Source organism: Seriola dumerili, unplaced genomic scaffold (assembly GCF_002260705.1).
Source record: "Seriola dumerili isolate Sdu_G_001 unplaced genomic scaffold, Sdu_1.0 BDQW01001888.1, whole genome shotgun sequence".
In the NCBI taxonomy this organism is placed as follows: domain Eukaryota; kingdom Metazoa; phylum Chordata; class Actinopteri; order Carangiformes; family Carangidae; genus Seriola; species Seriola dumerili.
Window position 1 is genome coordinate 836,443 of NW_019176143.1, and position 27,382 is coordinate 863,824.

The window sequence follows — 27,382 nt, forward strand, 5'->3', positions numbered from 1 at the left end:
CATAGCTACAGACAGATTTGAAGGATTTTATCTATCTTGTCAATGTCCATTTTACAAACAGATGCTGTCTAATTGTTCCTCGTGCTACCACAATGGAATCATCTCCTCTTTATACAGTCAGTGCTATGCATCTAGGCCTATGCGTGAATGAGATATTGTATTTGTATGTGTTGCAATGACATATTGTTTATCACAAACTAATCACAAGGCATGGTTACCTAACTAGTATTTTGCAGGTATAGAAATGTGTACGGGTTTTATTTTGAAAATTCTCACAGGATGTTGTGGAGTCATTCAGGATGTGCTGACACTAGTGGACCACCAGTGATGAACGATAACATTAGCAGCTAATATGTCATCTTCCTTATTATTATTATTGGGTAGGTGAGGTGTGAGGATGTGGGTGAGGTTTACACAGACCCACAAACGGTTTGCAGCCCGCTACGAGTCCATTTTGTCAGGTGAGCCGTTATTGGAAGCTAATTTTTAGCCATCTTTGTTTGTTAGCATCTATTCCTCAAGTCTATGCAAATTTTCCTAAACAATGACAGCGTCCTCAGCTAATGTACATCTGGTGCTTATTTTTTAGAATGGTTTGAGTGTGCAAATTAAGCACATTTAGTAAATCTCGAAATATATGTGTATTTACTGATTTGGGATGTGTTGTAACACTTCTCACTGATGTTTTTTAAGTGATAGCAGTATATCTATGTCTGTTTTATCTGTTGCAGACTCGTCAGATGAAAGACCAAGTCTTCATACATCCATTTTATGAGGTAGACAGTGGTGTCAGACCTTCTCTCATCGGGTTTGGTCCTTGTCGCCAAAATAAACACACATCTACTTACAAACTGGAAGCAGCGTTAGCAGCAGGAGCACAGAGCCAGTCCCCCTTCACCCTTCCCAATGGCCACCGCGCGCTTCCCCGGGAAGAGTGTGGACGTGGCCGCCGTCAACTGGACCCCTCCATCGCTGGGCAGGCCGCTGTGTGTTAACGGGACGCCATGGATCCTGTACCTGCTGGAGGAGTGTGTGGATAATGTGTGGGAGTATTGCAGCGTGGTGATAGGGCTCATATCCATGTTCTGTTTTCTGCTGTCCACATTGCCGTAAGTAATGATTGTGATGTTCACCACCATAATAAAATGTTGAATTACATGGTAAAACTCATACCCAAGTGTGTGATCTATCTGTCTATCTATCTGTCTATCTGTCTATCTATCTATCTATCTATCTATCTATCTATCTATCTATCTATCTATCTAGGCAGGTCTATGAGGCCTATCGAAATGGTAAAGTGGAGGAGGCCATGTCTTTTGGCTTTCTCTTCTTCCTCTTCAGTGGAGACCTGACCAGCTTTGCAGGTTGTTACCTCACTAGCCAGCTGCCTATTCAGGTAGACACGCACTTTACAACCTAGTCTGGTTGGGTTAGGCTGTCCACTGTGTGTTTCTTTACTGTGAACCCTGTTGTTAGTGTCCTTTGTGTGATGTTAGTAACTCACAGATGATAACAAAGACATATTTGATTTACTGCCAGTTTGCTTTCTTGTTTCTAAAATAAGTGAGTTATTATATTACACATAAACTGTGCTCAGGCCTTTTTGCTAGAGGTTTTTTTTTTTTTTTTTTTTACACGTTGAGTTCACTTATTTCACTTTTAGGTCACTCATTTAAAACATCTTGCATGATTCTGACACCATGTTTATGGCACAAGGTTCCTGAGGTTTTGAGTGTTGGGGACCATTATCTTTGGTTGGTTGAACTGAAAATGACTTAACCCGCTCTGTGTAACAGTACTGACAACTACATTGTTCATGAAGGTATAGCCTTCACAGCCTATCTCTATATTGCACTTGAAATTATGTATAGGACAACATAACATTTTTGTTTGCCTTCTCTCTTTCTCTTCCCCTCCCTGTCCTTCTCTCAGGTAGTCACAGTGGTGTTCTACATCTTCACAGACCTGATCCTCATCTCCCAGTTTCTCTACTATAAGATCAAGAACAGCTCCAGCAGAAGTAAGCTCTGACATTTTCTCTTATCTTGAGTAAAGGAACTGGTGAGTGATGCCAGAGCTGTGCAAGTCAACCAAATCATAACCCTCCAGATTAATGAATAGCATAACCATGAAGAAGGAAGTGCCTCCTACTGTTGACTCCATAGCAAGAACTTGAACTACATGACATAAAAAATGAAGACCAGGGCTTGTCAGCTATAAGTTAAGTCATGATAAAACTTGAGTTCAGTTGCAGTACACTGGATATCTAAAATGAAAACCTGCAAAGCTGGGAATACTGCTAATTTATCACTAATACTCGCAATGATATAAATACTGTGACTATGGTTTTATTGTCTGACTGTAGGCTGGCAGCAGGAATGAGAACATGGACTACAGACATATATTTATAATGTTATGTGATAATGTTGTTTCTAATCCTCAAGTTAACAGGTAAGGTTACTAATAGAATGTGCTGAAACTTTCCTGCTCAGTCTGTATCTTGGTCAGGGCTATTTAAAATAATTAATCTAAAGGATCTCAAGATAGTTTGCTAATGTATTTATTTTTTAAGAAATTATTATTGGCTGATATATTGTTATCAGATTTTTTAAAACTCAAATATCAATGTCAGTAACGGTGTTAAAAAACAAACCCAGGATTGGTCAGACTACAAATCATAGTTCCATACATGAGATCAGCACAACTCAAATGGAAAATTGTTGCTGTGACGGTATGAAGTCAACAAACCAGCCACCTGCTTACTGCAGTGATGACGGAGACATTTCCAGTTGTTATGTACTTACAAGTGGTTAGCGCCAAAGCCAAAAGTTCCAAACTACTTGATGACACATACACATGTTGAGCCTTTCAAAGACTGCTTGCAGCCCTGCATATGCATGTTAGGAATTATGATGTTGCACTTGGTTTAAAACTCTGTCTTCACTGTCAGTTCTCTTGTGTGTTTGTCCTGCAGAGAGCCCTGTGTTGAAGTGGCTGTGCTTCATGTGGTGTAGTGCTGCTACGTTAGTCCTCCTGGCTTTACCCAAGCTCATCATAGACAATAGTGTAAGCTTAGACACCCAGGTAAGTAAATTGTGTGTAGTATATGTTTGTGTCCATATTTGAATGTATTCAGGGGTTAGATTTACATTTTCATTAATCAGATTTTGGTTAGTTTGTTCCATATTTTCAGGTTTATTTGAAACACATTAAGTCACTTCTGATGGGAGAATGCGGTTGTACTGTTTCTTGTGTAGGTGCAACATTTTGACCCTTTCGTCTCTCTCTCCTTCTCTCTGCGTGGTCATCTTTGCCAGAGTCCAACTACCTCTAAATCAGTGGAAATCACTGGCTATATATGTGGATACCTGGCATCTATCTTCTACCTCTGCTCCCGTTTCCCCCAACTCTATAAAAATGTAAGTGGCAATTTGTTTGTTGACTCCGTTGAGATGTGGAGGTTGTTTCCATGGTTTGCGTGTGAACTGCACCATCCTAAGGGGAGATCTTGGACAGCTTTCTCGGGCTCCCATCCCAGGGGGTCCGTGAAAAACTGTACCTATTATATGTCAGTTAGTCAAAAACAGGGACCGTGTGTGTTTGAAGAGGGAGGTGGGATTTGTGTGTTTGTGTGTACAGTATGTGTGTTAAAAATGAGAACCAGGCATTGAAGACAATGGTGCCATTGTACCAAAGAAACATGGCTCAGATGCAGCTATTAATCACCAGAGGGGATTGTCTTTGTTGGCTGCCAGTGCAAGAGAAACTTGTGGGCGTGCACATACAAACACACACACACACAAGCACGCAGACCCTGACTATTATAAATCATTTAAGTCAGGTTTACCCTGGGGAAAGAAAGACCTGCATGTTCAAACATGTTTGTTTTTTTTTTCAGCTGAAAGTCCAAAGCATTTTCACCATATCATTCCAAGTGGCAAGTCAGTCATCCAGTTTGGTGGAATAATAAAAAAAAAAATAGCTATTATTCATTATTCTCTCAGTATTTCTATTGCAAACACTTTGTAAGTATTGCTTAGGTCCAGCCCACGCAGTAATCTACAGGGCATTCACATGTTGCCAAGCAACATTTCAGCATTTCATGTTTTTGGGGACAGACTGAACTACTTTAATCAGCCAAGGTTAAAATGTTGCTTTGGATTCAGAATATTGGATAGATGCTGTCTTTCCTGGTCACTTACAAAGAAAGTGAAAAGAAGTGATGAAGTATATTTCAGGTACAGTGACAGAACATGCTTCTTGCTGTTTATGTTTAATGACACTCTGTCTTTAACTGCCGTTAGAATAAACTAACCGTGTAATCTGTGTAATCTTTTCTTTTCAGTGTCCAGCGGTATGCCATGGACAATACAGGACCAGTTAGCAGAATGATTTTATTGTTGTTTATTGTGTCTTCAAGGGATTTGTTGATGGCAATAAAAAGATAAAGTAACACCAGCCTTATCCTTTGATCTTGTTATGGTGGCCTGTATCTGTTTGAAGTGCAAGTACACAGAAAAGAAATGTTCACTGTTAGTGAAACAGAAACCTGGCTTGTGGTTAACATATTGTTCCCAATCTTTTTCTTTTTCACTGACTGTGGGTTTTCACACATGTACGCCAGAAGGCAAGGTTCCAGTAACAGTAGAATGCTAAAGTAAAGAAGAAGTACCACTAAGAAGCTGAATAATACCTACAAGTCCAGGGCAGGCCCCGTGCTGTTGTTTTTTTGTCTGTTATTGAAATACTGTTAACTCTGCCCATTCTAGTTCCAGCGACAGTCTACAGAGGGGACCTCTTACCTGTTGTTTGCCCTGGCCATGATGGGCAATGGGACGTATGGGTTGAGTGTCATTGTGGTCCTACCTGCACTGAGGGGCTCCAAACAGACGTTCATCATCAAACATCTGGCCTGGCTCATTGGCAGCCTGGGAGTCCTCATACTTGACTTCTTTGTATCCTTTAAATCAAAAGTCCAGCCACAAGCTGTTTGTACCAAGCCCATCATATGTTCTAATAGCACCTGCTACAAGTTTAAATTCTCACTGTAATTCCAGTGTAGCTGTCTGAATACTTGCTCACAGCCTAAACTTTTATTTGAAGCCATATTCAGGCATAAATGTTGCTTGTAACGTCATGGCACATTGTTGTTGTCCTTGCATTGTCTTTGTGTTGAATGATCTCTGTATTTACCACAGATGTGAATTTATTATACATATCACATGAGCAAATCATGAATTGCATCAGCACAGTGCAACTTAATGACATAGGAGGCAGCCATTTGAGGCAATTAAGTATTTATTTACTGTTTGCATGCATCGGTGTGTACTTTATAGAACCTTACATCCGTCTGAGATGGTAGTTATTTCATTTGGACAAAGGAATAGCTAGAAAGCTGCATTGATTATCTACTGGACTGAGTAACTATACTGACAAAAAGAGTAATACAATCATTTTCAGGTTAGAAAAAAATTAAAACCTCAGTAGTTGCCTGAGGAAAGAGTATCTTGTTCATGTTTCGGTATGGGCCTTAACCTTGTCAGGTGACTGCCCAGTTCGTCATGTACAGGAAGAACAACTCTGCTAAAAGCAGTATGCTACTCAGAGTCCCAGAGGTGGAGCCACTTCTGTGTGAGGAAGAAGAACTGTCCTTGTTATAGGACACAAAATGGACAACAACTTGGACCACTTAGTCAAGAGAGGAGCGGTTACTCTGCACTTTGTTTTTCACCATTTTTTGGGTTCTTTTTGATTATTGATTTATTCATAATACATTGAGAAAACAGAGACATTGCAGAAGCATTTTGTAAATATGGGAACCAATGGAGCCAGCAGGTAATTCAAGTGCATCTTTGCAGTCTGATTTTTTGCTCTTAAAAAGACCCACAGTATTATCATCTCCTCTGTGCTTTACTGTACATGTAAGATGAGGTCAAGACATTTTTCTTAACACTGGAGAGTAAGTTAGATTAAACACCACTTAAGAGACATTTCACGGTGTCTCTTCAGGCAGCCGTGTCGGCATCACTCTAGTCTCTTTCTGGTTATGAGCACTGTTGTTTTTGATTAATTATTCCACCGGGATTTCCTGACTTCATTTTGAATGCAATAACTGTATTTTTATTTGCCACTGGGGAGCACACACACTCAGAGGAGGAAGCTTTATGCCAGATGTCTTCACAAAATACAAGCTTTATGGAAGAACCAAGTGCCTGTTACATTTCCACATTTTTGACAGGGTAAATACTGCTGTAGCGGATGGCAGTATTATATTAGGATGCAGGATTTAGTCTTTTTCTCACCGTCTTTGGTATTTTAGTGATATAGAATACAGAGTTTGTGTGAGCACAGTAATCGAGGAACCAACACTCATGTTTTAATGTGAAGTTGACAGATAGTTTGGTCTTCCTGGGTTCAATATCTGAACGATTAGCTGTTTTGCTAACAGGAATTTGTCATGAACAAAACATAAGATCACTAGACTCACAGTTTGCATGACATTACATAGACCGGATGTAAATGTCTGCAGAGGCCATGCCTCCACCTGAAAGATGTTCATTTGACTGCAGGTGTACCACGGCCTCATTGCTACTTCAAATGGATGATGCATTTCTCTGCTTTCCTTGAGAAATTATTTGTTTGTGCCTTTTTAAACTAATATAAATGCATTGTATATCCATTTCAAAACTAAATTATTTTAAAATTAAATTGAGTTAGATTTCTAAACTATTGACAGTGATTTATTTAAGTGACAGTTTTTTGTAGAAAATGCAGTGAAACCTTTTGAATAGCATTAACTGTTAAGTTTCTTTGTTACAGGATCCTCTTTCTTTTCCTGACATTCATTAAAGAAATGACTCTTTAATATTGTATTTAAGACAGATCTAAGAATAGGAACACTAATAGGATGTTATTGAAATACTTGTTAAAGTAATGAGCTTCACAATCCGTTTGCACATTTAATGTGTTTATACTCTGTCATCAGGTTTAAAGCAGAGAAGCTGCTCTTGTCAAATCAAATTTATTTATAAAACACCTCTCCCTTAATAGCTTCATTAAAGAATAACACAAAACAAATAGATGACAACAAGGGAGAGCAAGAACAAAACAGAACAAACAGTTGTCTTACTGATGAGCAGTTCATGTAAAGCAAATACTCGTTTAGATCATACAAAAAACTAATATCTGCTCAACGTTGTGCCAAATTTTCAATATTTATGTGGGGTTGTCACTGTTTTACCTATTCAGCTATGTAACTAAAGCACTTGCAGAGATCTGCAGCTTTCTCTACCTCATTGTAATGTGAAAATGATTTATTTCTCCCAGTGTGCATGATGAGCTTCTAACTGGAGCACAGTGCTTCGTGTGTGGGAAAATTAATTGGGTATTGCATTTAAAGATGGGACTATTGAAATTGAAATATAAAATTTATTTGGTTACATCTAAACTACCATGTTTCCAAAAATAACAGTTGATAAGTATATGTTGGTCATTATTACCACAAAAAACCGAGCAACATGACTGACCTTTTTTCTGTTCGTAGCCAATCAGGTGATACAATAATGTGAATTTATGTAGATATTGGGGGATTTGGTCTAGCTTTATTTACAAAAAAATTTTTACCAGTAAATGTAGTTTTTACAAATTATTTTTATATTGCACGATTTATACTTTGATCCCTTCTCATTTCCTTTTAAATGAGTCTGATCTACTTTTTCAGTCTAGCACAAAAAAGTACCTGTTTATTGTATATATTATCTCTCTATACTGTAGAACATGTATTATTTATGACTATAGTTTTTACTTTAAATGTGTCACTGTATTGTTAATATGTATTTATTTTCTTTAAACACAACATTTCATTATTGTCAGATGCATTTAAGTTATATTGTAATTCTGTGCTCTGTGCCAGGATATGTTTACTTATATTGTCATCTGATAATAACTATAGAAAACATGGTCATTAACTGTATGCATATTGTACAAAACTTGAATAAACTGCAGTGTATCTTCAGCTGTTTGAGTTGATTTGATGAGAAGGAAAAGAGAACATGGTCATGCAAACGTAATACATTTTTGATGAACAATTTCCACAAAAATTAATCTGTACTGAGCATACGTACGTTTATTTACTTTATCATAATTATGATTTTATGTCTTATATGCACCCAAAGTTGTAATGGGTAAATAATTATTCTGAAGGGAGAAGTGTAACCAAATATTAAATGACTTGTATGCTGGGTTGTACTGTGACTTTTCAGTACGTTCCTAATGCCATAATTATTTAATTTCAATAAGAATAACTATCTGAAGTTAACATGTAATCTGTAAAAGGTTCTTTTGGCTCTGGTGTGTGACTCAAAGCTCCTGTGGGTTCACACACTGTGTTCATGTCTATAATACTCCTGTAGGTATTCTGTAGCTTTGATTACACACTATTTGCGCAGCATCTTAAGATATTATCATAGGATTACAACAGGTCGTTGTAATGGGAAAACTACAAGTCTCCAAACTCTCCACCCTCTCATTCCCAGCCACTTTTTGATCGAGCTCTCTGGCGTCCAATTGATTAAATGTGTGCCTCTGAGGGCGGGAGTAGTGAAATTTATGGCTGCCCGGAGGAGGGACTTCCTTTAGAGTTGCAGTTGGATGGCAGCAGGCAGCTGCTGGGCTGACACGTAACTAAAGTTAAAGGTGCTATGGAGGCCGCGTCGGGGACTTGAGCGTTTACTTTTTCCATGATCTTCTTTGAATTGCGTCGGAAAAGCGAAAGTCTGGAAAGGTAAAAGAGAACGCTAACGGGAGTCGTCAGCCTCGGTTAGTCGCGCATTTCAGCAGCGCACAGCCGGAGTTTGACGTGAAGTCAAGCGAAAATCTGAGCGGCTACTTTGAAGTTACAGGGGAGAGTCGTGAATGGATGGTGCTATGCTAAAATAATGTACACCGAGGCAAATATTAGCGTTTATTTTTTCTGCCTGGAAATGCTCGGGGAGTGAGGGGAGGGAGGGGGCGGCTTCTTCAGTCTTCACCGGGAGGTAAAAAAGTTGAGTCGGAAGTTTCCAGCAGCAGAGACGGGGCTTTCTCGCGCAGACAGCGGGGAGGGGTGCGGGTCCAACATGGGAAACGGGGTGTGCTCCCGGAGGCAGCGGAGGATCTTCCAGTGTCTCCTGCTGCTCACGGTGGTCTGCGGGATGTTGTACGGGGGAATGATATCGTATGAGATGCACAAACAGCTCAAGAGGACGGAGGCGATGGCACTCAAGTACCAGCAACATCAAGAGTCACTCTCGGCTCAGCTCCAAGGTAAACACAGTGATAGTGAGGTGATTGACTGTTGTTCAGGTGCCAGAGAAGCGTGAGAACTGGCTTCTTTTGAATGTGACTAATGTCAGGCCAGACTAATAAAACTGCAATTTTATTAGTCGCTATCAAACGCCTATCCCCTTAAAATAAACCAGAGGACTTAATTCAATTCATTACGAAACACAGATCAGTTCGGCTTCCTGTCAGCACTGTTGGCACCTTAAAACGCAAACCTTTTAACGTTTTGTTGTGTGTGTTTCTGTGTTAGAATAAAGCCTTAATTGTTAAGTGTGTGTGTCAAATGCAAAAATAGAAGAAACAGTGTGTCTGACCTAACTGGACTGTAGCTATACTGTAGCCAGGCACTGATTTACCAAGTGCCTGTCCTTGACCTTTGACCCTAGGTGGCTTTCTAATCTTGTGATAAACCAGGTAATGGTCTGAGCAGATTGGGCTTTAAAGTTCAACAGAAGGGTTCATGTGGTTGGTCAGCTCTGTGTCCTGCAGTCCACTGTAAAGTGTGAAATTAGAGCCCTCAGTCCTCATGAGTGAGGTTTACTGCAGACTGGAGGCTGTGACACACACACACACACACACACACACACACACACACACACACACACACACCTGGTTGTAGTCGCTGTGTCCCCAGGCTCACCTCAACAGTATACAGATTAGTAGGCTATACTTTAAAGTGACGAGGTCAGCCAGCACATCTGCTTCTGCCAGCCACAGCTGGAGAAACAGAGGAGGGAAAGGGAACACTGACGAGGCATAATGTAACATACAGGTTGAACTTTTTAAAAGTCTTTAAATGGTTTAGCTACCACCCTGATAATGTGAGTGGTTCAGCACACTGCCGTGACCCTACTGAACATGGTATTGTTTTGGTTTTAATCTTGCCATTAGTCTTTGTTAAAGAGTTTTGTATTATCTTGATAGTGGCTGTGTTGTTACAGAGGACGGAATATAAATCGTTTTCAGTGTAGACATCTTATTCAAACACCTGTTCTTGATTAAATACCCAATCAGTAATTTGACCAACATATGACAATAAGCATTTAACCCTATTACTGCATCATTAAACATGAATAGCTAACAGTAAGTTGTGTATATATAAAAAACATATTGAAAGTTGCTCATGTTCCAGTCCTTTTATTTTAAATTCTGATGTTGGATCAACCAATTTATTTGTACTTAGATTAGTGTGTGTTTGTGGTTACACATCAAAATGTGATGTGGTTGTTAAGCTTAGTTGGCATAGAGCCAGCAGTTATTTAGTAACAGCCAAGAAACATAATAACTTCCAGTCAAACCACAACATCAACAGTCAAAAATCCATAAATATTGACTAATCTGTTTGCTTTATTGCCATTTGTGGAAGATAGGAACACACACACACACACACACATACACACACACACACACACACACACACAGACACACACACACACACACACACACACAGACACACACACACACACACACACACACAGACACACACACACACACACACACACACAGACACACACACACACACACACACACACTGATCTACAGTATAATCCCCTTTATTACTAGCAGCATGTTTTAAACACCTAACTTCAGGAACTTCTTACACAAAGCAGCTCTACAAAAGATCTAACCGTCTTGTCCTACCCTCTCTGATTTACTCCCTCCCTATAAAAGCACTTAAACGCACTCTGCTGTGCGGACAGGATGTGAGGTTTTGTGTCGTGCCATTATGCCAGGCAGAACACTCACTGCTATATGGCTTCATCTATTCAAAACAAAGTTTGTGCCCACATCAGAGAGTCAAAGAGAGTGTCAGGGTTTGAGCTAAGACTCTGGACCTGATAATTGAATGCAGCCTTTGATCCACCTAACCAGCAGTTATCTCCCCCCACCATCCACAGCTTGGGTCCAGCAGACTTACCGTACTGTTGCCCATAAACCTTTACACATAAGATGTGTGTAAAAGTGTATCCATGCACATTGATTTAGGCCTTTGTTTGTTTCATTGTCTAGTGAAGTAATCTGTGACAAATGTGCGCTTGTAAACAGTAAATTTGATTTTATAAGGTGTCATGAATAGCAGTGGCTTTCCAAGTAGGCAGCTTTATATGAGAAATGTGAGATTTTCCTCTCATTCTTTTTATTATGTCAACTTCTACTTAAACAAAGCTAGCTCAGTAGTGTCTTTTAGTCAGTTTCAGGTCGATGTTATACAAATGGGTTCAATTTCATTTTTTCAGAAGATGCAGTAAATCTGATATATCCAGAAACAGAGAGCGTTGCAGTAGAATTTGACAGTTCAAAGAAAGCGATATTGCTCAACTCCATTTGCATCGTTCAGTCTGTGCACCACACCCCTTCTCTCATTGTGAAGCAATGGGTCCTTCAACCAATCACAGGGTTCAGGCCACTCCAGATTCTGTCCTATATTTAGAGGTGGGCCATAGCTTGGGGGCTGTATTGATTCTCTGTTGCCCACCATAACCACAGGCTGGCAGTTGTTAGTCATTTAAAAGCATCAACTGGCACTTTGTGGTTATGCCTGCACTCTGAGAAATGTGTCCCTGTGATTTAACACCCATTCACCCCCTCACACAATCACACACATATCAGTGTTTCTATGCCATTTTCAAAAACATTGATAAAACAGAAAATGAGCGCTGTAAAATGTTTCACATCGCCAACAGTTGTCACCTGCTGTTTATTATAATGAATGCTCTCGTCGCAACCCATGACAAACGGGAGTAAACACTTTTGTTGTTTGAGTTAGAGATGCAAATTATCCCTGGATTAAACAGAAGTATTTGACCCGATTTGGGTTTTTGTATCTCCTGATTAAAAATGAAAAGGTTAGATTTGTGTCATGCAAAGTGCATTCTAAATATGAATGCCAAAGAAATGAACAATAAAAATGCAAGGCATGACTTGAATCCAAAATAAATCAAGTCACAACAGAACACACCGCTGTCTACGTTCAAAGTATATGTGAATATTAGATTAGTAAATAGGTAAAATCTAGTCTTTTATTTCAAAATTTTGTTAGTGGGATTTTGTGAGATCAATGGGCTCAGAGGGACTGGCCTTAGCATACAGAACTCTTCATACCACTTCTCTAGGGGTCTCAAATGTCCGGATCTTTCTGTCCTTCAAACTTTATCTTGAACTCCATTATTTTGGTCAATGAGGAGGTGAATTTGTCACCAAGTTCCCACCTGTCTGAGGTTTCTCAGATTAACTGAGTTACAATTTCAGGGAGAAAGACTCAACACCACTCAGGCCACCTTTTTAGTCTAGTTTACACATGTTTAAATATGTAATTACCGGGTATAAAGGTACCTGTGTGGGGGCTGTGTTTACAAGTAGGAGGTTGGAGGAAAGCTGACACAGGAGGAGGAAGTTTGAAACCCTTAATATGTTTCGGTAGAAGCTTTGTGCAAGCTTGCTCTGCCTGCTCCTATGAGTGAAAGATAAAAATAAAGTAACTGTGATTACTATGAGAAACTCAGGAATGTTGACCTTGATATGTACATATTGTAGTAGGATTTGAGCTGTAGTGCAATGAAAGCTGTGAAGTAAACTCACAAAAACATTGATTTGTCAATCTCGCTGGAATTTTAAGAATATACATATTATGTTTATATGACCAAATATGTGATCCTGACTCAGATCATGAGGTTTTACAAGTTTTTCTGGCCCGGTGCAGGGTATGACCTAGATGTGGAGAGGATTGAGTCAGATTACCTGATGAAAACACTAAACATTACAGTGTACACACTTTAAGCTCTGTGATCAACCAGGCAAAATGAATACACAAGCCCCAAAGGAACCATGTACACAACACCTTCTGCATTACTTGAGTAAGTTAAGATCTGTATTGACTCTCACTTCCTTCTAAATTGAACCGGACCTCTGTGTGTGTGCTCAGTGGTGCGGTGGGAGTGTGAGTGAGAACACACACAAACACAGCACAGACAAAAACCCGCAGCCCATTTCCACCCGCGATTGATAGTATTCACTGTCCACAACTCTAACCGATCCAATCTTCTCCACATCTAAACCAGTAGGCCAGTAAAGGTCACCACCGTAGAGAACTCTGTTGTTCTCGCTCTGACGATGCACTTAAACTGAACTGTAAGGGAAATGTTTCAGTGCTCTGAGGGGAAAAACTTCAAACAATAAATGTTCCTTCCCGTGCTCTTTGAGGTCCGGTTTGTGTGTGTGGAAGCGTTTCATTTGTGGGAACGGTCGACCCTGAGACAGCAACAAGTGGTGGTCTTTGCCTCTGGATATTTGTAGTTACATTGGTCGGATGTTACTTTGAGCTGGGTTGAAAAAAATTTTTACCTCCACCAAGGAGATGATGTTTTCGCCTGTGTCTGTTTGTTTGTTTGTCAGCAGTAAACGCAATAAATATTAAATTCTGGTGCGGATCCGGTTAAAGGGGCAGATACAGGAATATTTGACCACTTTCCTCAACATTGCGAGATAGGGCGTTGTTGTCACATTTCGCCTTAGTGGATGTAAAGGAAAGAAAAGGAGAAAGGAAGTAAATGAACATGCATTTTAATGTCTTTAACTAAATTTGCAATTAATTTATTCTTCTCTCTTAATCTTTATCCTTGTTATGTTTATGTGAAGCAAATTGAGTTTCTAAATGAAACATTATGTTAATATTGAATTTGCCTTGTAGCAATATTAGTGAGTTTCAATAACTCAGAAGCACATTCAGATGACATCCCTTTTTTAGACTGTAGCTTCTTTGTAGCTGTTGCCCAACTTGTTCGTGTTGTCCCCTAGAGAGAGGGTGTGTGTGTGGTGTGGTATGAGCTGAGCTGAGCAGCATGGCCTCATCTTTGGCACAACTGAGAGGGTACAGAGCTTGCAACAAGCAGAATAAAACCTCCCTAATCTGATGTGGCTCAACGTCCATCTGATTAAGCTCAGAGAAAAGAAAGAATTTAGAAAGACAGTTCTTTGGAGTCTGTTGGATTTCAGCCAAGTTATCAACATAAAGTTCAAACGTCATGTTATTTTCCAGTGTTATATCAGTAAACAACTAGTGCAGTTGGTTGCATGAATTCAATGAAATTACTTTTATTTGCCACACAGCACAGTGTGCAAAAATAGTAAGTGCGGCAATATAAACTTTATATGAATGACATCAGGTAATAAACACTGAAGGCACTGAAAGGCAGCATCTTTCTATATACAAAAGAGCAGACATTGACATAAAACATACACACACGTTCACTTAATGCAACATAAAGTGCAGTACATTGGAAATACCCATTTATGGCAACACCCGGGTGCAGACAATAACGAATGTTGACGACGGTAGTGACAGCATTGGTGTCGCGGGAGAAAAAAAACACAGTGTCACCAGATAGGGCAGTTTGTCCGTGAAGGTCAGATTGAGTTAACAAAGCTGTGGCGTCACTGTTTGTTAAACAAAATCCCTTATTATAATGTGCCATTGTTGAACCGAGCTAATTTGCTTTAAACCAGATGAAGCGAGAGAGACATTTTCCACGTTATTAGACACTAAAATGTTTCCATTAAATAAGCACCAAGCTATTTAATCAGTTTGAATTTAATGTTTGCCCCGTATTAGCTTGAGTAGCCATTAGTTGCTTTATTGCACCTTTTAATACCAAGTCTGTGTCTCACCCTCTTATTGTGGTTTGTGTGTTTCCATGACCGTCTCTTTCCCTTCAGTCTCTCCTGGTTTGTCTGTTTATGTCTGTCCTCTTTGTGGCCGCCTCACTGCTGTGAGCTTCCCTCTGCTTCACTCTCCATTTCATTTTTACTTATTCTCTGTGCCTACATCTGCTTCTCTCTCCTACAAGCTTTTACTCTTCTTCCACTCATGAAATTATTACAAGATTGTTCTGTATAGTTAACAGTTTATCCTGGAATCTGTTGAGTTGGCACTTAAAGGGAAAAATAGTCACATCATCAGTTTGACTGCCCAAATTGCCCAAGGCGGGAGAGAGAAAATGTAAGAGACTGGAAGAAGTGATGACCTAGTAGTCATGGTCCAAGTATTTTTTTTATTTTTTTTTAAGATGGATGAATGACAGGTTGCATCAAAACCACAATAAGGGATCAGAGCCAAATTATTTTAACATGAGAGATTGTTCATAACCTCATTTCATTTGTTCAAGAAGTGTATTAAGGGGACAGAGCATGTTTCTTACCAAAGTGTTGATGGGAGTTACTGTTATTGACACAAAGTTACAAAATGCTTCACATAAAATAATAAAACCAAAGACTTGAATGACGCTTGGCTCATAAAATCTTATTGGGTCCATGTAGTAAATGCTGTGTGATTACTATGTAGTGTTCATAATGATTTGTTTAAATGTGAATATTACTTGCCAATTTTGAATGTATAAAGTATGACTAGTGTAACACGCAGGAAGTAGATCAAATACTAAATATGTAGGTTAAAAATGTCTTATCACCAGAAAGCATTTGCAGATCCAGTACAGTAATACTACGTCAGTAAAACTGCACTTGAAGAGCAGAAAGGGTTTTAAAACAACGTTAGTCACAAATGCACAACTGAACTGTGTCATAAGCCTCTACAGACCGAGTGCAGAGAAGTGGACGTGTGGAAGAGATGAGTAGCCTCCGGTTACAATCTGGGGAATAAAAGCTCAATATGAATGATGAAAACTAAATTTGCATTTGACTCAGGAAAAATGTGTTTAAATAAAAAAAAAAAAGATTTAAAATCAGTAATATGTTTATTCACTTTTAAGCCATTATATTCAATTTTAAATTCAAATGCTGTCTCCTCATCTCCTTTAAGCTTCTTCTTTTGTGTTTGGTGGTTGTTACTTGAATCTCCCCTCTGTCACAATACACACAAACACAACAAAGTGTGTTTTTGTAGATTATTTAGGCTCAGGTCTGTTTTGAAGCTATCCGAAAGAACAGAAGCAGTGAAGTGCAGGGCATCTGAATGGAACAAGTTGAGAAAAAAGAGCAAAAAGGACGTGCAGCTTGCGAACCTGCCATCATGTTTATTCATTTGTTGCATCGTTTGTGTGTGTAACTGTCTGTTGTATAAGCTTTGGATGCACTTTTCTGTATCATCTCCATCCTGTAGTCTGCCGCTTCTGTTAAACTAAGTCCCCACAGGGATTATTTCCTTTTCAGTTAATCTTGAATGAAAAATGGAGGGGAATAAAAGAGGAATCTGGTGAGAAAGATTTTGGACAGGGCAGAGATTAGAATTGTGTCTGGGCAGACAATGAAGATGAAGGAGCAATGGAGACCAAGAATTATGTTAATTTACTTGATGTATTTTCATTGAATGAAAGTGAATCATACTTTAAAAAACCTCTTAGACACAGCCCACCAGGCATATAAGCAGCAGTAAACAAACTAGAAGTATTTGTAAATACTTTTAGACCACCAGACTTGTGAGGAATACCACAGCTTTCTGTTGATGGAGTGGCCGTCGTGTCCTGAGATCACAGTGTGGTTGAATAAATATCACACCTGGCTCTTGTATCAGCAATAAAATCCATACCTTCTCTCTGCCTGCCTCTCTAAAAGTGAACATTTTAGGCATTTGTGAGTGCATGTGTTTTCTGCAGTGTACATGTTTGTGTTACATCTCTCTTTTTCATTACTTGACTTTCCACCTGGCACAAACAGAGGCCTATACACTCACTAAACCTTTGGATCTCCTCTCTCTCCACCTCCCTCCTTTTATTTATCCCCTCTCTTTCCCTCCATCTGTGTTTTATATGTGAAGTGGTGTACGAGCATCGCTCCAGGTTGGAGAAGTCTCTGCAGAAGGAGAGGTTAGAGCACAAAAAGGCCAAAGAAGGTGAGAAAAATAACATCTACACTCAATTCTGACTCATGAGGTGCAGTATATGTACATTCAAAGGAGCTTTGGGAAATTCATATTTCACACTGCATATCATTTGGTGGTAGAACAAATATTAGATTGTATTAAATACTTACAAGAATATTTTCATCAGAGATTGCATGTGTAAATGAACTTGAATGTATTATGTCCTTGAGTTGTTACCCACGTTGAATACACCTCCTGCAACATCATTTTCCCTTACATTGGTTAGAATTAAATTCATCATCAAAAAAAAATAAAACAAGACTGATCTGTTCTGATTTCTAGATTATCTGGTTTACAAACTTGAAGCACAACAGTCACTAAACAAGGAGAAGGTATGTTATAATGTATCTTTGAACTTATCTTTACAGATTGTTTGATCTGCTCCTCATCAAGCATTTACAACTTTTCTGTGTGTGTTGCTTTGTTGTCGAGAAGTGCTACGCAAATAGTACTGCTGTAACTGACACTACCAGCTCCAGCTGATCTCTTCACCAATATCTGTTGTTAAGCTAACCGGAAGCCTGGACCACAAAGTCGCTGAGTTTTGTAACCTTTTGTCTTTATGCTGAAATAGCAAGACTCCAGCAGCAGATTCAACTCTTTACAAGTGCAGCATCAGATGTTAAAGGTATGGATGATATTAGTCCTAACACACACACACACACACACACACTTGTGCTTACCATGCAGGTTTCTTTATTCTTGTCATAAACACAGACACAGGCATTCTCATATTCTTCCTATCGTTTGTTTGAACACACTCTCACCCTGACCTGATTGCACTACATCCTTCCTCCTTTTGGTGTAAAGTTTATACGTGTGTGGGGGGAGGGACAGTTTTTCATTGATGAAGCTTATTACAATGAGGAAAAACATTTGATGACAGTAGTTTTTTGTCTCTTCTGTCAGAACCAGCACGATGATCTGAAGAAGCAGTATTACGATCTGCAGGAGCAGCACCAAGTGCAGGGCGAGGACCACGGCCGGCTGCTGGATGAACACAGAGAGCGCTACGAGAAGCTGCAGCAAGCCAAAGACGTGGAAGTTACCCAACTCAAAGGTGCAGATTTTTGAAGCTTTTTTTTTAACACTTACTCTGTCTCCATCTTCTGACTTTGTGAAATACTGCATGTCTTTTGCCAGGTATAAACATTTTATGTGCAGACTTTTAGATGTAGAAAAAAATGTTGTATTTTACCGTTCAATATGTGGTTAAACTCATCCTATGCTCCAAGCTTATTTACTTAAAACAGATGAATTCCATTTGCCATTTTACTATAAGATATTTATACACAAATGGGACAAGGGTTTGTAACATTAGTCAGAAGGAGAGAAAAAAAAAGAAACATGAAAATATACAAGTGGTTCTCATCATCTTTGCAAATGCTTTGCAGTTTCCTGTCCTTGTTTCATGTGTTTCCTGTTTAGTTGCATGTTCACCGTGACTGTTTTTTCTGTGTTTAATTGCAGAGAATGTATATAACCTGAGGGAGGAAAATAAGCAGCTGAGGAAAGCCCACCATGACATTCATATACAGCTACAAGATGCACGGGTGAGAACAGATTTTTTTAGTCTTTTTTTTTTTTTTTTAATTAAAAAGCTTTACATAAAAACAAATGGCTCATTCCTGCTCTTTGGTTGCACTTGTGTGTTCAGGTTCAGCATCAGGACCTGAAGGCAAGCCACGACCAGCTGGCACTGACACTAGAGGACCACAAGAGTGCGCTGGCTGCAGCTCAGGTAGGACGGCAGCAAACAGACGCAGCTTCATTGTTCACTGCAGTCGGTGAATACAGCAGCTGATTGATGCTGAATATGTGGTTGCTTCACAGAGAGATGATTTGACACAGAGTTAGTCACATTGACAGATAAGAGATTTGTGTTATCATTTAGCATGTTAGCAGAGAAGCTACAGAGCCCAGGACAGTATAAATGGAATAAAAAGACTCGGTGTTAAGGAGGGTGTGTTGCTGTTGTACTCATCTGATTGAACCTTTTTATTTATCAAAACTAATGAGGAATTAATGAGCTGATGAAAAGGGAGGTCATACGGGAAAACTGAAGATAAAGTTCTGTAGCCAGCATGTTCCCAGAGCAACTAAAACATCCGCTCCTCTGCTCTGCATTCCTCTCAGCCTGACTGTAACCTTTACTTTGACCTTCTCAGTACAGCTGAAATGTTTATTGCAGTAAACTGCATAATCCCAAGCAGACGGGGAAAAAAAGATGGCCGAAAAACGTGTTGCTTGTTTTGTTTTTTTGGATGATTAGTCCAGATGTTGCTGTTTCTCCTTGAAAATGACCTCTGAAGTACCTCAGTGGTTTATTGAATCTGCAGTACTCTGCTGATTTGTTCGAAATGCTTTCCTCCTTCTCGTCTGCATTTATGGATAGTAGCTCACTCCTCTCTTTTTCGCTCTCTCTTTCTGTCTGTCAGTCTGTCTGTCTGCATTTGCTAATTGGTTTTAAAGCCTGTCCTGCTCTTCATCAGTGATTCTAGTTGGACAAACACACACACACACACACACACACACACACACACACACACACACACACACACACACACACACACACACATCACACACAAAACGCTTTCCTTCACTCCAGGGGGTTTGGTTTAGTCAGGGCTGTCAGAGCAGTACATCTAAAGCACGTTGCAGCCAATCAGCCAGAAAGATATAATGGAGGGACTGGAGCGAGACAAACAGAGAGGGCAGGAATTTAGAAAGAATTCTTAGAATTTAACCCTCTGGCCTGTTTTCAAAGTGTGTGTGTTTGTACTGTATAATAGAATGGTGTCATTTAATGGTATGTTGGCATAGACTGGATGGTTTGTTAGAAAAGAAACAATTTTTTTTGCCTCAGGAGAATATATTGATACTTTTTCAACATACAGTATTTAAATCTGTATTTAGGGGCTGGGTCTCAAACCTCAAAAGTTTTCTGGTAGCAACTAAATGTCCAGCAATATTGTTAAAAGTCTTTTGGATGGGTGTAGCTCAGTCCTTTAACTGACCAAGATGTTTCGGCAGCACAGACAAAATTGTCAGGTGCTGAAAGATGCCGCGTCCAGTGTCTGGTCACATTTGTAGTCTTGTTCGCTTGTTCTTTAACCAGATATTTTCCAGTTTTAAATCATAGTTTAAACTGGACTTGACACCTGTTTGATTTGGATAATATTTAACTTTTAAGAAGTTTGTTTTCTTTTTAATATAGAAAAACATTTTGTGAAATATTTCTTAAAATGCCAAATCAGTGAAAGTTTTATTGTTTGGTGTGTATATTGTTCCCTTTAGGTGCAGGTGGATGAATACAAGCAGCTGAAGGACTCTCTGAACAGGGTGCCCAATCTGAGACAGCCTGAGCAAAACCCTGCTCCTCAGCAGCCGCAAGCTCCTGCTGCCGCCATAGCTCCTGAATCCCATGTCCATAACGCCCAGGACGCTATGATACTGGAACAGCCACATGAAGGTGACCCAGCCCGAGAAGGTCACCAGGCTCACCAGGAGTCCAGGGTAATGGGAGATTCTGTGGGATCCCTTTACTATCAAGACCATATGCACACAGCAAATATGAAAATGATTTCTCTTGTTGCTGTCTTCTCAGTTGGACCACCTAGTAGAGGAGGCGCATGCCCCGTCCAACATCAAGTCCCATCCCACCGTATCCCAAAACACCGTGTCAGAGAAAGAGGAAGAGGATGGAGAGGGAGAGGCAGAGAGGAGGAGGGAGCTGGCAGAGGAGGAGATGGCTCAAGCAGGACAGCCTCAGAAGCTGGAGGAGGACCCGGACCAACCACAGGATGAGCAGCAGGAGGAGGAGGGAGAGGAGCCAGAACAGGAACAGCCGGATGAGAACGCACTGGACCGTCAGAGACGCCAGCCACAACCGGTCAGCACTTTTCTGTCTTATCTACAACAGGGTTAAAATTGGCCTTGAACTAACTTAGGTTTCCTGTATCTCATTTGACTATTACTAGTTTAGAGTGACTGTTATGTCATTTAAAACTTTAACATAAGAAACCTTTTAATCAGGACATGCAGCTGCAGCACGAGGCACACGCCCAGGTGGCGCATGTGAAGTCGGCCTACGAGCAGCAGCAGGAGCAGCAGCGCCTGGAGGCTCAGAGGGCCGAGGAGCGCAGGCAGATCCAGATGCGACAGGAGGCCCTGCAGGCGCAGAGGGAGAGGGTGCTGAAAGAGAGAGAGCAGAGGCTGAAGGAGGAGCAGGAGAGAGAGCAGCAGCAGCACCGGGAGGCCGACAGACGGGAGCAGCTGATGAGAGAAGAACACCAAAGGTCAGATTTGAAATCGGTTGGAATCACTTAAAATCCGGTGCACAGGGAGTTTGCAGGAATTACAAAAGATAAGACGAACTGGGTGTGTACATACAGATGTGCAAACTGGAACAGTTCTACTACACAAATATATCTATAAAGTATCTTAGAGATCCAGCTAGATATGTACTGATAGCTCAGAAGAAGACTATTGAAAAAGAAACTGCAATGTGGCAAGCAGTAAATTTTTAAACACATGCTTTGTTTCTCAACATTAATAAATCTGTTTTGATGTGGCTTATAAAGCCTATGCCCTGCTGACTGGCCTGTTCTGTCATTGTTGTTATTAGGAAGAAGACAGAATATGAGAACATGGACAATGATATTGTTGAGGGAGAAGACGACCATCACACTGAAGATGAAGGTGAGAGAGACAGACTGCCAGGGGTCAACAGTCAGATACTTAAGAATGTTCATTATAGTAGCATATTCTTTGAAAGAAGGTTTCTCAGTGTCTGATGGTATTTGAAGAGCTCAGAGATGTGTGTGTGTGTGTGTGTGTGTGTGTGTGTGTGTGTGTGTGTGTGTGTGTGTGTGTGTGTGTGTGTGTGTGCGCATAAGCAGCTCATAAGCCACACGAGGATGAGGAGGAGGAGGAAAAACAAGAAGCAGATCACAGAGTGCCACCACATCAGCAGGTAACTCGCCATCCATCTATCCATTCATCCTGCTCACTCCATCTGTTAATCATCTGTCTATCCTTTCAGCTCATTCACTCACATTAACATTCACACCAGTGTATCATGCGTCATACATCCATTCAGAAATCCATTCATTCTGCCATCCAACCAGAAGTCTATTCTTTCATCCTCCATGCCAACTGCCTCACACTGGCATCATCACTTCATCTTCCTTCAATCCATCAATCAAACCAAGGATGTATTAATACACTAGAGTACACTAACTGTCCCAAGGAGCAGTTATTAATCCTCCACATTACAGTTTTATCTCTTGCTCTTATTCTAATGTCAATGCCTGTTACACAAATATCAACCCACTTATCCCATTAATTACAGTATCTCATCCTTTCTCTCTTCTCTTCCCGTGTTATTTTACCACGATCTCTACAGGGTGGTGTAGATGGTGAGCTGGACCCCGAGGACGACCCCAACAACCAGGGAGAGGATGAGTTTGAGGAGGCTGAGGACGAGCGGCCGCAACACAGGGTTGCAGGAGAGGAAGAGGTGGTGGTAGAAGAGGAAGAGGAGCCGGCAGCGCCGGCCCAGCACATAGACGCGCACCCCGGCCCTGAGCAACCTGCTGTAGAGGAGGAACTGGTGGTGAGTATGGGGTCAGGGAAGAATGAGAGAGCAACTAACCCTCTGGGTTAGTTTAATGAAGAGATCAGTAATAACCTGTACGGAGTGTTTTGAATATGTGTGTGTGTGTTTTGTGTGTGTTCAGATGGCTGGAAACCCAGATCAACAGGAGGACAACCTGGACGACCAGTACCAGGAGGAAGTGGAGGATGAGGTCTGTAATACACATGCTCAGATGCACATTTTACATACTGAGAGAAGAAGAAGAAGAAGAAGGGAAGAAATGACATGCAGGGGAGGCAGATTTAACACCAAACACTACACAAATATGAATAATATGTCCCACATTGTTTCAATCCACTGGGAAAACTTCAAGTTTCATTTTTCATCTGTAAAATCAGTCTACCATTGAACCCCTTTCACTTGTTATCCCTGTTCTAAAGGCCCAGGAGGACATAGCTGGTGGGCAGAAGAGAGAGGAGGAGGTGGAAGAGGAAGGAGAGGATCCATATAACGAGGAAAACATAGAACAGGTAGGTTCCTCTGTGGGGAACCAGTAAACTTTTCCTCCAAGCATTCACAGCTCTTCGGTACTGCATTTTATTCCCACATCCCAAACTGGTTATGATTTTTTTTAAAAAGCTTATTAAAAATTTACCTCCCAGTTGCCCAGGAGGTGGCTAGGAAATGCACTCACCCACCACCTCAGCAACTCGGGTGAAATGCCTGGTTTTGCTGTGCTTTCCCTACAAACATAATTAGCAGTGTGCATACTCATGCACACTACTCATACCGGACATACTCACTGCTCTGACATTTTTGCTGCACAGGGATTCACTTGTTTTAGTTCAAGTGTGATCGCATACCTGAGTTTTGTTCGGGTAACTTGAACCCAGCCTGTGCATGTGATGGTAAATGAGGGAGATCAGGTGGCGAGTCTATCGGGGTGTCAGGTTTCCACCTGGTTTGGATTATACAATTTGTCCTCAGAGGAAATCTGTTTGAACAGAGAAGCTCGCACACATTAGTGATATCTCCAAAATGTACAGACCTTATGAGGAACTAGCACTGTACCCTGCTGAAGTGTCCTTGAGCAAGATTCCCTGCTACTTTCTGTTCTGTAACTGACCCTAACTTCTGACCTCTTAGGGAGAGCGAGAGTAATTTATTTATATCCCCCCCCCCTCTTACTTGTGTTGCATACTCTGTCACCTGTTGAGTGAATGTACTTGTTTCTCTGTAATTTGAGCCCAGTGGAGCTTTTACTTCATTCAGCTTCATTCATGCACAGCTGTACAGTTGGTCTGTTCCAGTTGAACCTTTACACAAACACCTCAGCTCTCATATATTTACAACAGAATTAATTACAATCTTGTGTGTTACAGTCCTGTAGACAGATTAGCAGACAAAACATGGAGGCATGCAAACAGTCATTGTCCTGTTACAGAGTCACAAACCATAGATTTCTATCGGGGGATGTAAATGGATATGTAAAAACAGGATTCTGAGACTAATTAGTAAACATGAAGAAAAATAATATAATTTCAAATCTGGAGTTGTGTCAGTACACCTGTTGATGTCTAAAATGATCATCTTTAGTGTGAAAATCTATAATGTTGGATGTTCACAAGTTTGCATATGATGACCATTAAATCATTTTGTTTTCTGATTTTCTCCAGGATGAAGTAAAAAACCAGGAGGGACCAAGAAACAAGGGGCAACACAGACAAGACGCAGAGGATAATGAGGAAGAGAATTACGAAGAGGAAGAAGAGGAGGTAGAGGAGGATACAGCTGGTCAAGAGAAGGGAACCAATCGGAGGGCAGAGATGTAGGACAGATGCAGGCTTGAACCAGCTGCAGTGCCTTTTTGGCTGCCTGTAGAGCCTATCAGGTCTATCTTTCCCTTGTTTCTCAAAGGAATAAAAGCAGCCATTCATTCAGAATTCCAATTAGGAAAACTGGGATATTATGCCCGGAAGATGGGATGCTATTCCAAACACTGTGGGGTTGGAACTGGTCAGCTCACACTGTGGAAATGGACAGAATTTATAGGACGGAAATGGGATATATATACTGTTTTTTTTTTTTTTTTATTAATTTGCTTTTCTGCCTACTCGCACTTCTGCCTGATTGCCTGTCTAGCTCTGTTTTATTAACAGCAGACAGGCAGAGAATGTATTTTCTTTGTGTAAAGAAACCAAAATAAATTATGTTATTCTAATGTCCTCATGGTCAGGCCTTTATATGTATGTTTTTATCAAACAGTTGTATACTCTGTAGAGCTCAAATTTTAATTTACATCTTGCATTCCAATCGAACAAGTCGTTTTCTGTTATTTATTGTTCATTGTTACAACTCTGACAATCGTAAAAAGCCCCCCCCCCCCCTTGACTGAACTTGTTTGTCTCATAATGGCTTTCACCGGCTTCTTGAAGCTGATACACAGGAGCATTTTCACTGGATATTTCTGCAAATGTCAATCAAAGAGACATTTCTGGTGAAGCCGTTCTGTGCTGAAAGTGTCACTCTGACATGTGCCTTTCCATTCTTGGAAACCTCTTCTGGGTCTTACTTATTTTACATTTGGAAAAGCATTTCAATAGGACAGGAGAGATAAGAGCATGCCAGTGAACCTCTTGCATATTGCTTGAGCATAGCCTTAAAAAGAGGGCTATTTCATGTCGACTGCTGGTGTGAATTAAATTCACAAAAATGAATGCAATTTAATGCAACATCTTTAGTCTACTGTACAATGTATAGTAAAACAAATGCTGACAATTTGTACATTTTTCTGCCAGTTATATTTGATACAAAGAAGTGGGATTTTGATTGTATTGAAACATTTCTGTTACCTGAACGGTGAATGGAATAAAGAGGCTGAAGGATCTCAGGTAATTGTGATTGTGTTCTCTTAATTCTTCACTCCTTTTTGAAGATACAGTTTAAAGGTGAGTTTTTCCAGATGTTTCCTCAAGGTTTAGATTCAGGTTGTGGGCTATCTTTACTCATCCATCATACCTGTGTGGAAAAAAGACAGCTACAGCACTAATGTGATACTTCTCTGAGAGCACGTGGCTGGAGGCTAACACTTCATACTTATTTATAATTTGTTTGATTACATACATATTTATTGTTTGTAATTTTTGAGGTTTTCAAGATCAATACTTCAGATTTCAATTTCAAATTTGAGTGTTTCATTTACAATTTAGTTTTTCTTTTTTTAACTGAAATTTTATTGCTTTTCATATTATTACTCAGAGATTCAGAAGAAGCAGTTAGGATGCTCTGCTGCTGTTTGTTGCCTGACATGACTAATAAAGCAGAGAGCTGCACACATTCTTGACTTACAGCAAGCTCATAACTTGACTTAAGCTGTGTGCAACTCTTCTGTCAAGTCTATTTTCAAACAGAGACAAGATGATCATAAATATGTATCAAGCAGAAGGGGAAAAGATCATAAATATTCATCACTGAGTTCACATATCATGGATGCTCAGTTGTTCACATCTGCACTGCAAGCCACAAATGTTTCCAAGTATAAATCCTGCCAACTCTGTTCCTTATCTACCCTCTCTGGTTGAGAATGGAGAAGTGAGAGGATTGTGGGTGAACTCGTACGCATGGGAAATAAACCGACAAATCAGGATGAAATGAAAATCAAACGAGAGGGGGTTGACTGAGAAAGGCAATTACCTGTAATGAACAACATTTGTCCCCAACACAGTCTCAATCAAATCACCAATCCTCCTTAGTCTCTCTTTCAGTCTCAGCCCCTATCATCCCGGTGCTTTCTCTCCATTTCTTCCCTCTCTGTCTCTCACTGCGTCTCCGTCTCTCTCTATTTCTGCCCAGCATCCCACAGGGATGCTGAAGGAGTATGGGAGTAACAGGTGTCTCATTACTGTGCTAATAGCAGGCCACAGGGAGGCACACACACACACACACACACACACACGCACACACACACGCACACACACACATGCACATTTTGACAGTGACAAGCAATGGCAGAGATGATAACTCCTCCACATTCCTCACATTTTCACGCTCTCTCAGTCATCACTTCATGGGTGAATTACCAAGCATGAATAATTTTAACATGACGATTGCCTACAGCCGGAGTCTATCTTGAGACGCATGCCCACACGACTGCCACCGATTCTCAAAACCTTCCATTTAACACCAGAGCAAGATTTACTTGAAAGCTGAAGCTCCAAGCTATGAAAAGATGTCCTCCCCACCACCCCCACCCCCCACAATTTTTGGGAAATCAACTCAAACTCCTCTTCCATCGCAGCGTTAAAATGTGCTGCAAAGATAACTGATAACATCTTGAAACCATCAGGTAAAGACACCAGCTTCTCTGCTTAACCTGGATCGTGTTTGCAGTACATAAGGATCCAGTGAGCTCATTATACTGTTTCTCTGCAGCAGTAATGATCTCTCATTCATCAGCCGGAGACTTTCTCTATCTCCACACACACACACACACACACACACACACACGCACGCACACCACACAAATAACACGCAATTGCACAAAACAATCTTCCACACTTAAACGAATCCCAATGAGGCATGTAACTGGTAGT

At 40.4% G+C, this 27,382-nt stretch overlaps 2 protein-coding genes across 2 annotated transcripts; both read left to right on the top strand.

Moving 5' to 3' along the window:
• Positions 1-302: 302 nt before the first annotated feature.
• Positions 303-7,998, top strand: pqlc2l (PQ loop repeat containing 2 like). The gene is made up of 8 exons (XM_022768867.1): positions 303-461; positions 732-1,109; positions 1,267-1,396; positions 1,933-2,020; positions 2,975-3,084; positions 3,318-3,419; positions 4,770-4,955; positions 5,544-7,998. Exons 2-8 carry the CDS (start codon positions 907-909, stop codon positions 5,658-5,660), a joined length of 936 nt encoding a protein of 311 aa, XP_022624588.1. The 5' UTR covers positions 303-461; positions 732-906; the 3' UTR covers positions 5,661-7,998.
• Positions 7,999-8,659: 661 nt separating this feature from the next.
• On the top strand, positions 8,660-25,680 carry golim4 (golgi integral membrane protein 4). The gene is made up of 16 exons (XM_022768915.1): positions 8,660-9,303; positions 17,087-17,161; positions 17,474-17,523; positions 17,766-17,819; positions 18,101-18,251; positions 18,662-18,744; positions 18,849-18,932; positions 20,489-20,707; positions 20,799-21,083; positions 21,227-21,489; positions 21,819-21,892; positions 22,093-22,166; positions 22,599-22,808; positions 22,933-23,001; positions 23,231-23,320; positions 24,467-25,680. The coding sequence occupies exons 1-16, from the start codon at positions 9,117-9,119 to the stop codon at positions 24,620-24,622; spliced, it is 2,124 nt and encodes a 707-aa protein (XP_022624636.1). The 5' UTR covers positions 8,660-9,116; the 3' UTR covers positions 24,623-25,680.
• Positions 25,681-27,382: the final 1,702 nt, after the last annotated feature.

Coding starts and splice junctions, on each gene's coding strand:
- pqlc2l (XM_022768867.1), top strand. CDS start 907: ATGGCCACCGCGCGCTTCCCCGGGAAGAGTGTGGACGTGGCCGCCGTC. Junction 2,021..2,974: donor CAAGAACAGCTCCAGCAGAA/GTAAGCTCTGAC, acceptor TTTGTCCTGCAG/AGAGCCCTGTGTTGAAGTGG. Junction 4,956..5,543: donor TCCTCATACTTGACTTCTTT/GTATCCTTTAAA, acceptor TAACCTTGTCAG/GTGACTGCCCAGTTCGTCAT.
- golim4 (XM_022768915.1), top strand. CDS start 9,117: ATGGGAAACGGGGTGTGCTCCCGGAGGCAGCGGAGGATCTTCCAGTGT. Junction 21,490..21,818: donor ATGAGAGAAGAACACCAAAG/GTCAGATTTGAA, acceptor TGTTGTTATTAG/GAAGAAGACAGAATATGAGA. Junction 22,809..22,932: donor CTGTAGAGGAGGAACTGGTG/GTGAGTATGGGG, acceptor GTGTGTGTTCAG/ATGGCTGGAAACCCAGATCA.